General features: G+C 41.3%; 1 protein-coding gene across 1 annotated transcript in view; it reads right to left on the bottom strand.

Annotated features, from left to right (window-relative positions):
- Nucleotides 1-8,292: 8,292 nt before the first annotated feature.
- Nucleotides 8,293-12,788, bottom strand: part of GTF2H5 (general transcription factor IIH subunit 5) — a 28,076-nt gene continuing 23,580 nt past the window's right edge. The window contains exon 3 of the mRNA XM_001145020.7: nt 8,293-8,747. Within this exon, the coding sequence (XP_001145020.1) occupies nt 8,567-8,747 (181 nt within the window). The 3' untranslated portion in view covers nt 8,293-8,566. The remainder of the gene's footprint in view (nt 8,748-12,788) is intronic.

Below are 12,788 nucleotides of genomic sequence, written 5' to 3'. Positions count from 1 at the left end.
TCTGTTGCCCGGGTTGGAGTGCAGTGGCGTGATCTCTGCATACTGCAAGCTCTGCCTCCCGGGTTCATGCCATTCTCCTATCTCAGCCTCCCAAGTAGCTGAGACTACAGGCGCCCGCCACCACGCCCGGCTAATTTTTTGTATTTTTAGTAGAGACGGGGTTTCGCCGTGTTAGCCAAGATGGTCTCGATCTCCTGACCTCGTGATCTGCCTGCCTTGGCCTCCCAAAGTGCTGGGATTACAGGCGTGAGCCACCACGCCCAGCCAAAACTCTTTTTATATTCTTTAGAAAAGTGAAGATTGTCATTAGCTTTTAAAATTTTTTTTGAGGCTGGGCGCGGTGCCTCACGCCTGTAATCCCAGCACTTTGGGAGGCCAAGGTGGGTGGATCATGAGGTAAGGAGATCAAGACCATCCTGGCTAACACGGTGAAACCCCGTCTCTACTAAAAATACAAAAAACTAGCCGGGTGTGGTGGTGGGTGCCTGTAGTCCCAGCTACTCCGGAGGCTGAGGCAGGAGAATGGCGTGAACCCGGGAGGCGGAGCTTGCAGTGAGCCAAGATCGTGCCACTGCACTCCAGCCTGGGAGACAGCAAGACTCCGTCTAAAAAAAAAATATTTTTTGACACAGGGTCTCACTTTGTTGCCCAGGCTGAAGTGCAGTGGTGCAATCACGGCTCACTACAGCCTTGACCTCTCGGGCTCAAGCGATCCTCCTGCCTCAGCACCTCCCCCAGCCCCAGTAGCTGGGACTACAGGCATGCATCATCATGCCGGTCTTTTTTTTTTTTTTTTTTTTGAGGCAGAGTCATGCTCTGTCATCCAGGGTGGAGGGCAGTGGTGCCATCTTAGCCCACTGCAACCTCTGCCTCTTGGGTTCAAGCGATTCTCATGCCTCAGCTTCCCCAGTAGCTGTGTGTGCACACCACCACATCTGGCTAACTTTCGTATTTTTAGTAGAGATGGGGTTTCGCAATGTTGGCCAGGTGGGTTTCGAACTTCTGGCCTCAAGTATCCACCCGCCTTGGGCTCCCAAAGTTCTGGGATTACAGGTGTGAGACCACGCCTGGCCTAATTTTTTTGATTTTTTTAGTGGAGACAAGGTCTATGTTACCCAAGCTGTTCTGGAACTCCTAAGCTCAAGGGATCCTCCTGCCTTGGCCTCCCAAAGTGCTAGGATTACAGGTGTGAACCATCATACCCAGCCTGTTATTAACATTTTAATTGTGGCTACTCCTGAGTGGTGGGATTATGGTTGAGTTGTATTTTCTTTTGTTTCCCTTTTTCAATCTGCCTGCAATGAATGTGTATCGCTCATAAAAAGAGAACTTCAATTAAGGCTGTGACAGATATAGTTTTTAAAAAATCTTTATTTTAGATTCAGGGGGTGCATGTACATGCTTGTCCCATGGATATATTGGGTATAGGTGGGGATTGGGCTTCTATTGTACACATTACCCAAAGAGTGAACACTGTACTTAAACGGAGTAATTTTAAAGGGAGTGCAACGTAACCAAAAGCTCAGTAGCCAAGATTAAATCATGTTGGGAGCAGCAGAAACAGGTTTTCAAGAAAGTAAATCAATTTTAGTGACGAATTTGACAAGCATTCCTAAAACAGAGAATTAAAAAGGAATGAAAATAATGAGATAACAACATAAAGGTGTTAATCATGGAGAACTAATAAATTTCTGAAGAAAACAAACAAGACAGGTATTAAAGTTGTTAACAGCTTATTCAAAAACGTCAAAAGAATTCTCCCCAAAACAAAACAAAACAAACCCCGTTTGAAGAGATCAGGAAGACTCATGTATTCCAGGCAACATTAAGAAGTTTTAAAATTTCAAAGAAATAATTAACTGCAGGAAAGGGAGGGAGGGATGAAGAATGATGGCCAACTAGAAAAAGAACAGCTGGGTGAGAAAACAAGAGATGAGCTGAGAGAACGCTCCTGCAATCTAAACAGAAAGAGTTCTTCAGAAGTTAAGTCCAGGCCGGGCGCGCTGGCTCACGCCTGTAATCCCACCACTTTGGGAGGCCAGATTACTTGAGGTTGGGAGTTCGAGACCAGCCTGGCCAACATGGTGCAAACCCCGTCTCTACCAAAAATACAAAATTAGCAAAGTGTGGTGGCGCATGCCTGTAGGGATGGCTGAGGCACGAGAATTGCTTGAACCTGGGAGGATGCAGTGAGCCGAGTTTGCGCTATTGCACTTCAGCCTGAGCAACAGAGCGAGACCTTGTTTCAAAAAAAATAAAATAAAATAAAGTCCAAACTGGACTCAGTAAATGTCTGAGGACAGTGAAAAAATAGCCTAGTTTTTCAATGGATTGTGATCCAAACATTCGAGACTAATTATCATTCAAGAATGAAGGCAAAGATAAAAATGGTTTCAGAAATGTTAACCCTCCAGACAACTTTCCTGGTAGAGTTACTCAGAGACAGTTTTGAGATCAATGAAAGCATCAGACCGCTGGTGGACTAGCTACCCAATGCTCTGTTTTTAGGGATTCTCCTCCTTCATCTGTTAGTTTCTGCACGGCATTGTGAAAGTGGGGAAAACAACGCATATGGGTGTGTTTCTATCTTCCCCTTTATCATTGTGCTCTTCTAGATTCAAGGTAACTCAGTTTCGTAACGATCTGCTTTATATCTGAGGGGACTTCAAAAAGTTCACGGAAAAATAGAATTAAAAGATAAAAATAAAATATAATTTATTTTATTTCTCAACATAAGCTCCATTAAGTTCAAGCAATGATACCAGCCATTCAGTCTATCCCTAAAGAACTGAGGGTCCTGGGAAATTAACCATGTCTTTTTTATTAGCTGAAGAAAAACAGGTGCCCTTTAGGGATTTTTTTAAGATTGGGAAACAAAAAGAAGTCAGAAGGAGCCAAATCAGGACTGGGAGATGGATACCTAATGATTTTTGATAGAAATTCTAGCTAAACTGCCCTTGCTTTATGAGAGGAATGCGCAGGAGAACTGTCACGGTGGAGGACCCTCTGGTGAAGCTTTCCCAGGCGTTTCTCTGCTAAGCTTTGGATTTCTCTCGAAACACTCTCATAATAAGCAGATGATATCTTTATTCGGCCCTCCAAAAAGTCAACAAGCAAAATGACTTGAGGATCCAAAAAACTGTTACCATGACCTTTGCTCTTGATCAATCTGCTCTTGCTGTGACTGGGCCACTTCTACCTCTTGGTAGCCATTGTTTTGTATTTTGTCTTGAGGGTCATACTGGTAAAGCCATGTTTCTGTTACAATTCTTTTTTTTTTCTTCTTTTTTTTATGTTTGCAAAATAATTATTTTACAGCTCAGCAAAAGAAATATTATTGGATATTTTGAGTATAACGACTCAGACAACTATAGAGTTTTTGAATGAGTAGTGACTATTTTGCATGACGACTGTGCTTTTCTTTCTGCATTTGGGTATCTTATTTAAATGTGTGTTAGTGGGTTGGTTTGGCTGCCATGTTAAATTCTTGTTGTATCTGGTCATTTTCTGAAGATGATCTCCCCCAAAATGATCTCAGTCCTTTCAAAATCACCAAGCAGTCTTTATACCTGTCTCTGAATTCAAGGTTTTAAAAGTCTGTTTTTGCTACAATTCTTTGAAGAAATGCTTCAGGATCTTGATCTCACTTGTTTGACATTTCCATCGAAAGCTCTGCTTTTGTCTGCAGCTGACCTGGGCTGGATGGTTTTGGTATCCATTGAGTGGAAAGTGTGCTCAACTTTAATTTTTCAGTCAGATTTATAAAAGCTGAACCAACTAAGGAGCATATTGTGTTGGCTATCGTTTCTGCTGTTAATCATTGGTCCTCTTCAAGTAGGGCATGAATGAGATAATTTTTTCCTCACGAAGTGGCACGGTCTGCTGCTGTAGGTTTCATCTTCAACATCGTCTTGTCCTTTCTTAAAATGAATTATCCATTTGTAAACTGATTTCCTTGGGGCGTTGTTCCCATAAACTTTTTGCAAAGCATCAATGATTGCACCATTCTTCCACCTAAGCTTTGCCATAAATTTGATGTTTGTTCTTGCTTCAGTTTTAGCAGAATTCATATTGTTCTGACAGGGGCTCTATTTAAACTGATATCCTTCTTAGTGCCTCAAACTAGATCTTGTTCAGACATGTTATAATGATGAGTTTATTTTGTTGCAAAAATTTTTGAAATCTATGCATAATTTTTTTCATAATATGCATTTTCCATCAACTTTTTGAAGACCTCTTGTGTGTTAACTCACATTCATTTTAATAGTCTTTAAAGACAGGCATTCCTGTTTACACAAATGAGCACAAAGAAATCCAATCAACGAAACATCTGAGATCCCAGAGCTAGTAAGCAGAGATCTGACACTTGGACTCAAGGAATCTAGATTCAATCAGTGCTTTTTATTTTTATTTTTTTTGAGATGGGAGTCTCGCTCTGTCACCCCGGCTGGAGTGCAGTGGCACGATCTCGGCTCACTGCAACCTCCACCTCCCGGGATTACACCATTCTCCTGCCTCAGCCTCCAGAGTAGCTGGGACTACAGGCGCCCACCACCATGCCCAGCTAATTTTTTTGTATTTTTAGTAGAGACAGGGTTTCACCTTGTTAGCCAGGATTGTCTTGATCTCCTGACCTCGTGATTCGCCCGCCTCAGCCTCCCAAAGTGCTGGGATTACAGACGTGAGCCACCGCGCCCAGCCCAGTCAGTGCTCTTAATCACTTGCCTATCTTGAGAACAGTGTTTTTTAAAAAGCTTATCCAATAATCTCATCCATAGACATTTCAGTGTTATCTTTGCTGCAAATGAAATTGAGCTACGTACACTTGAGAATATTGACTATATTTGCAAACTGCATCATTTCTCCATCTTTAAAATATACCCCTTCCCCATCTGTTAAGTTTGTTAAGATAGAATGATCTCAGTATTTTAGTTACAGCAGAGGCTTTTTGTCAGAGCTTTTACTCCTAGTTGTCAGCTAAGTAAGATTTATTGTATAACTACAAAATAGAGTAGTAAGTACACTACCAACTTCTCAGAAAAAAGTACAATTATGTCAAATCACCTGTTCTAGACAATATAAAGAGCAATAAAATCATTAATCATTTGGATTACCACCTATAATGCCTATCAGAAATAAAATGCAGTAGTGTTTGTTGCCTATTATCAGTAATGCTGTTACTGTTCACCAAAACTGATTTCTCAAAATACATTGTTATATCAATCAACTGTGATGTTAGATAGGATCCCTGGAATTTTAAATTAATCACATGAAATTTCATAAGGAAATTGGAATTCAAGGAATTAAGACCTTGAACTTTGATCTAATACAGTATTAAAAGAAAAAACCTTTATTGAGAAATATAACACTCAATATCACAACTTCAGTCCATAGTTCTATTAAGAGACAAAGTTTCACTCTGTCACCCAGGCTGCAGTGCAGTGGCACCTTCTTAGCTTACTGCAGCTTCAAACTCCTGGGCTTCAGTGATCCTCCTGCCTCCAGTTAAGTCATTTTAATGCTACCTTTAGGACTTTATTAAAAAAAAAAAGTTATAAATTTCTTGGTGCCAAGCACCAACAGCCTTGTTCTGGACATGTAAAGTATGCCAAATCAAATAATGCTAGTCAGATTCCAATAAACAGCCTAGGTAAATGTCACTTATTTCCTGTTCACCCATAGTTGGACATGTCAGCTAAGTGGTTACAGGTGGGCTTCCTATCATTCACATCACTCTATCTTTCTTAATAATGTCCAGAGAAAGAAAGATATTTAACATTTGCCCCAACACAACTTTTAAAAAATGAGTTCATATTTTCCTTCACTTATTTCACTTAATACTCTTTGCAGTTCTAATACCTAACCTTGTTTTTATTAACCTTGTTTTCAGACTCTCCCTTTCTCCCTTAATCACCTAGCCTTGTTTCCACGTGAATAAGCTCTCCCTTAGCTGAGAAAGCCGGAGGAACTCCATTTGGTTCCTTCATTTACAGGACATCAAGGACTCCTTACCCACCCCCTTTCCTCAAGAAGTTAACTTGTGTAAGCTGACTCTCAACATATCAAAGAGTCCAATTAACTCATAAGGTACCGAAGCAAGCAATGTACGAAGTTCCCAGGATTTCGCTCAAGAGATAACACCATAAAGCCTTGAGTTGGTGTCCGGCAGAGCCCCCATACCTGACATCTTATGATAGATTTAGAGCCCCTGCACCTGGAACTGTTTGTTTCTCTGTAACCATTTGTCTTTTTAATTTTTTGCATGTTTTTACTTCTGTAGAATTGTTGCAACTGAGCTCCCGTCCCCTTCCTAAACCAAAGTATAAAGGAAAATCAAGCCCCTTCCTCGGAGCCGAGATAATTCCAAGTGTGAGCCACCTCTTGGCTGCCGGCTAAATAAAGGACTTTTAAATTCGTCTCAAAGTGTGGCGTTCCTCTAACTTGCTCGGGTACAACACAGTCACTGTTCAATAGTTTTCTCATAAATATCTTTTTTTCTCTTTTTTACTTCCGTGGCAAAAATCCTAATACCTTTTGAACTCTGGGATTCTATCAAAAATTTTCTAAGTTTCATGTTAATATAAAAGGTTGGTGACAAATGCCTGAGGCATACTAAAAGTTGATTTAGACATGCCTGAAATATAAGATACATTAGTAACATTTTAGTATAGCTGGAAATCCATTTTTTTTTTTTTTTTGAGATGGAGTCTCCCTCTGTCGCCCAGGCTGGAGTGCAGTGGCACAATCTCAGCTTACTGAAAGCTCCGCCTCCCGGGTTCACGCCATTCTCCTGCCTCAGCCTCCTGAGTAGATGGGACTACAGGCACCCGCCACCAGGCCCGGCTAATTTTTTGTATTTTTAATAGAGATGGGGTTTCACCATGTTAGCAGGATGGTCTCGATCTCCTGACCTCGTGAGCCGCCTGCCTCAGCCTCCCAAAGTGCTGGGATTACAGGCGTGAGCCACCATGCCCGGCCTGGAAATTCTTAAGAATCATCTTTTACTTAACTAGTTTTAGTACTAGTAACTCATCAAAATTTTTTGCATTGCTATGAGGGAATGAAAACTGTGAACTGTATGGACTGAGTTATATGGGTGGGAATTATGTAAAATATACCTAACTGAAAATTTCCAGATTCAGTAATGCTGTGTAAGTGAATAAATATGGTACACAGGTGCTTTGAATAAACATACCATAAGGAAGCAGGTAAAATGGATTTGATAAGATCTACAGGTCATGAAAATTCTCTTTTCTCTTGGAAAATTCCCTTTACAGGAACCCACCCCAATGACATGATCTTCAGGAAGGGAAGCAAAGCCCCTCTCAGTGTTATTGTTTTTGCCTTCAATTGATCACAGAACTCTCTCTTGCTATATATACACACATACATATACACTTTTTTTTTTTTTGGAGACAGGGTCTCACTCTGTCATCTAGGCTGGAGTGGCAGTAGCAATGATCAAGGTTCACTGCAGCCTTGACCTCCTGGGCTTAAGCCATCCTCCTACCTCAGCCTCCCCAGTGGCTGGGACAACAGGCAGATTTTTGTATTTTTTTTTGTAGAGACAGGGTTTCGACTCCTGGGCTCAAGCGATCTGCCTGCCTCAGCCTCCCAAAGTGCTGGGATTACAGGTGTGAGCCACTGGGCCCAGGCTGCAATGTATTTTAATCTAATATGTCCTTTCCTGTTGGGCTGACTTTGCATATGGCTGTTCCTATTTTTCTTTTTTAGATAAGTTTGATAAGTATTCTCATAGGGAATAAGGTACAAGTAGAATTTTTTTTTTTTTTTTTTTTTTGAGGCAGGGTCTCTCTGTTGTCCAGGCTAGAGTGCAATGGTGTTTTTGTAGCAACCTCGGACTTCTGGGCTCAAGCAATCCTCCCACCTCAGCCTCCCTAAGCTGTTTTCTTAATAAAAAAGAATACAGATGGGAAAATGTGACCAACAAAGTTTGAACAAGGAAAAACTAAACAAAGCAGCATGTGCCTTTCCCATTGGTTGTTTCTAACCCTCTTAAAAACAATATTCTGTTTTCAGGGAAATGCAAACTGTAGTTTACATTAGTTTTACATTGTCTTCCTCAATAGAGCTGACTGGTATGCAGGTAGGATTTGTGAGACGTACATAATGTCGAAGTCCCCACCTTGGCATATTCAAACAGCAAATCTATGACGTTTCTAACTGAAACCAAACAATCACATCCACGCAGCAAAAATGCACAGCTCACAGGGATGAGCAAAATAAATACCTATGTTACACTGACATGGTATTAAAAAGGCAGGAAAAGCATTGACATTTGTATTTTAATAAAGGATAATAAAAGCCAAATTACAGCCAACTGTTAAAGCTTTTTTTTCTTCTTTTTTTTTTTTTTTAAAATTCTATGGTATAACAAAATCAGTTCAGGGGCTTTTTTTCTGAACAAATGATCATGATCCCTCAGTCTTTCCCGTGGCATGCTCCTAAAACAACCCTCTATGTCTAATCAGTCACCTAAGATATCGAGTGGCAAGTCTTTCACAGTTGCTGCTTATAATTCCTAAATGGTCCATATTGAGTATTTTCATTTCTGGGTAAGGGAAAAAGCATTTTGGTCCATTAATTCACCCACTCGCTCCTGGAGGACATTAACCAGTTCTGCTATTACAAAGACATGAGTGTCATCAATGTCTTGAATGATGAACTTCTTCCCCAGGGCATTGGACTCATCCAAGTACAGCAGAAACTGCTTCATGGCAGGATCACTGTAAAGACAAACACATGATTGTAAGACAGCTTGTTGTCAAATCACATCACAGAGACTTGAGCAATTAAATGTGAACATGTAGAATTTTTAGAATGATTTTTAAAGTTCTGTTACTCAATCCCTCAATTCCTCTCTGCCTCAAGTGTTAACAATTTATAGACATGGCTTCATTTTAGAACTATTAGTGTAAGTTGGCCAGGTGCGATGGCTCACGCCTGTGATCCCAGCACTTTGGGAGGCCGAGGTGGGTGGATCATGAGGTCAGGAGATCGAGACCATCCTGGCTAACACGGTGAAACCCCGTCTCTACTAAAAATATAAAAAATTAGCCGGGTGTGGTGGCGGGTGCCTGTAGTCCCAGCTACTTGGGAGGCTGAGGCAGGAGAATGGTGTGAACCTGGGAGGCGGAGCTTGCAGTGAGCGGAGATCGTGCCACTGCACTCCAGCCTGGGTGACAGAGCGAGACTCCGTCTCAAAAAAAAGAACTATTAGTGTAAGTTGAAGAGGCAGAGGCCAATGGCAAGATTTTTAAAGAATAATTTGTCACTAAGTGGAAAAAATAAAAGAATATTGAAAGCTTTGTAGTTAGTAGGGCCTAGAATCACAGCTTTCTTAACTGATTTAAACACTGAATTTCTTCCTTGTCTATGCCCATTACATCTAAGGAACCATAGGTGTTCAATGTCTTACCAGTGACAAATTAACTTACAAAACCAGTTAAACAGTCACTTTGGTCAGGCAGGGTGTATATCAAGAGTCATACCTGGATTCAACCCCAGCTTCATCACTTACTTGTGTGACCTTGAATAGAATACGTACTTAATCTCCCAGAGCCTCTGTTCCCAACCTCAAAAGTGAGGCTACATAACAGAATTGTTTACAGAAATTAAAGGAGATAATGTCAAGGACAGCGCTTGGCTTGTAATAGGTATTCAAGGAAAGAGGTCCAAATTCAATTTTATTAACTTGTGGTTTTTGGTTTGGAAAGAATAGGATAGTCATAAGGGAAAAGAGGGATGCAATTTCTTCTTGGGCAGTACAGATTTACAGCAAAATGTCTCTTTCATAAAAACCTTGAATCATGACAAAGGACACTCTTTAGATCTAATACACAATGTGTTTAGCAAAAAATGAATATAAAAATGTCAAGCTGCACCACAGATTTTTGCAATTCTTGAGAAAAAAATCTCATATAATCTTTTGGTGTCTTGAGAAATGTCAATATCAATTGTAAAGGTAACAATTTAATCCAAAAGATGTCACTATAATTTACTGAAAACAAGAAAAATAAGGTTTAAGTACAAGCACAGGTATTAACTGATGCTAACACGGGATTTACTTCTATCCCTAGATGAGTATGAGCCTCAGAACTGATTTGGGGGACTTTGGGTTTTACCAAGTGACATGATTTAACTTACAAACTGACTTAAATTTTAACTGTAAGGATCATATTGGCTGCTGGGTTGAGAAAAGACTGGGAGTGGCAGAGGCAAGGATGGAAGCAGGGGACCCATGAGGTGACATCCAGGCAAGAGATGATGATTTTGATGTAGGTGGTAATAGTGGAGGTGATGAGAAGTGGTTGAATTCTAGATATATACTGACATAAAACCAACATAATTTGCTAATACTGGACATGAGCTTTGAGAAAGAGGAACAAGGAAACTCCAAGATTTTTGGTCTGAGCAAATGGAAGACTGGAGGAGATTTTTACTGAGATAAAGAGAAATGTGTAAGATCTGCAGGTAAGATCAAGTTTGGTTTTAGGGTGGGCATGGTGGCTCATGCTGTAATCCCAGCACTTCGAGAGGCCTAGGCTGGAGGATTGCTTGCGGTCAGGAGTTAGAGACTAGCCTGGACAGCACAGTGAGACCCTGACTCTACTAAAAAAAAAAAAGGTTTAGTTTTTGATGTTATATTTTGAGATGCCTACTGGCCCCTGAGTGAAGAAGCTGATTAAGAAGTGACCACCGAGGTAGAAAGAAAACCCAAAGAGTCCTGAAAGCGATGTGAACAAAGGCTACTCAGGAAGTGGGAGTGATCAATTCTGTCAAAGGCTTATAGGGTATAGCAAGGGCTGAAAATTGACCCCTGGATTCAGAAAGTCACTGGACCTTGGCAACAGCAGTTTTGGTGGAGTCATAATAGGGAAAGCATGACTGGAGTGGGTTTCATATGGGAGGAAAGAAATTAGAGACAGTGAAGAGAACCAAGTCTTCTCTTTACTGAGAAATTTTGCTACAACGACCAGAAAGGTAGACTGGAAGCTAGAAAGAGGTGTGGGACTCTGAACAGACGGGAATATCAACAGACCATAGGTCTGGCGAAGTTGAAGAAATGATGGAGTGAGGTATGAGAGGGAGTGAACTGGAAAGAGGAGGTGGTGGTCAGAGTCAGATGCCTGAAATGAGACTGAAGAGCTGGCATGAGGGTAAGGAAGGATAGGTCTAGCTACAACTATGTGAATGAGTGGCTGTGATGAGGTGGAGGACAAGCTCAGTGGAAGAGGAGGTCAGGGAACTGGGAGAACAGGGTATCTAAAGGACTACCCACACGGATACTAACATCACTAAGGATTTGAGAGAAGAGCTACTGAAGATAGTTTTTTCAAGGGAAAACCTTCAGGACAGATTGGGGTGTCTGTAGATGATTATAAAGAGGAGGGTTGGTGGGTAGTCCACTCTGATGATCTGGGATTGATAACTGGGGGTTTCTATGGAAGAGGGAGGGAGAATTTCTGGAAGTGGCAATAATAAGCAAGGTACTGATCCTGTTTCCTGACCCAATGGTACAAGAGGGTGCCTTTCTAGAGGAAAAAAGGCACCACCTGATAAGGTGGTGGGAGAAGCAGTGAGCTCAGGAGAAAGTCAGGTTTTGTCACAGCAAAAAAGGAAAAGGTGGGTGGGGGAAGGAAAAAGGAAAGTTCAGAGAAGAGGCTGAGGCTACAGGGCATCCTGCTGCTGCCATCTCACTATGTCCCAGAGGGCAAAGTAGAAAGGATTGGGGTGGGTAGGTGGGGGAGGGTGGTGGGTAGGAGATGGTGAACAGGGTCATAGATCATGAAAGTGCAAGAGACGGAGATAGCTTGGGAGTCTGTGGTTTATTGGGTGGAGGAAAAATCGGCATTTAAGGCATAATGAGAATGAGGATCTGCGGGATGACACTGACATGCAACTGAATGGCAACAACAGCTGGTGACAGGAGGATGAACGGGGCATTTTACAAACAGAGCATAATGGTCACGGATTTAAGCAGATACAAAAAAATGTTAAACTTCACATTTTCAGCAATTCTCTAATTTGAGTATTATACAGAATAAGAACTTAAATGAAAAGATTTTCTAGAACAGTAACACACTGTACACTGAGAAATTTCAGAGGTAAATAATTGATTAATTATTGACAAAGAGCACAGGTAGAAACATAAAATAGAAAAAAGCTTGAAGAGCAATTCTAGAAGGAACCTGGGGTTGATGAAGCAGGTTAAACAGGGTGCTTCCCGATGATATCGCAGAAAGGAAAATGAGGAGGCCTATAGGACAGAGAAACCAAAGTTTCAGTTTCTCGAAAACCATTGTTTTTCTACTCAGACTCTTTAAAAATTTAGTTGTTTCCCTCAAATCTTCCTTGCACATACAAATAAAGGTAGAAGGGGAGGGACTGGTGGGGAGAATAAAAGGAGAGTAATTCAACAGTAGACAGGTATGATGGCTGGGGAGGGGAGAGTCAGACAAAAACCTGGACTTCAGTGCTCTACAATTAAGCTTTCCTTGCAAACAAGGGACAAGGGAGGACTCATATGACCGTGGTGCCCACTTCACTCTCCAGGCCCCACAACTACCTCAATATATTCTATAAAAATCATAGAGGTTTCTTAGGATACACTTTACACAATGGGATTGTAAACCAAAAATAAAGTTCTAAGCACCCCACCCCCCATCTGCCAACTGACTGATGGACCCTCCCCTTGGCTAAGGGCATTCCAAAGTTAACCTGAAAAACTAGTTCAGGCCATGATGGGAATGGGGGTTGGGCATGCC

Source organism: Pan troglodytes, chromosome 5 (assembly GCF_028858775.2).
Source record: "Pan troglodytes isolate AG18354 chromosome 5, NHGRI_mPanTro3-v2.0_pri, whole genome shotgun sequence".
NCBI lineage: Eukaryota > Metazoa > Chordata > Mammalia > Primates > Hominidae > Pan > Pan troglodytes.
The sequence above is the reverse complement of the archived record's forward strand: the minus strand, read 5'-3'. Positions and strand labels throughout refer to the sequence as shown.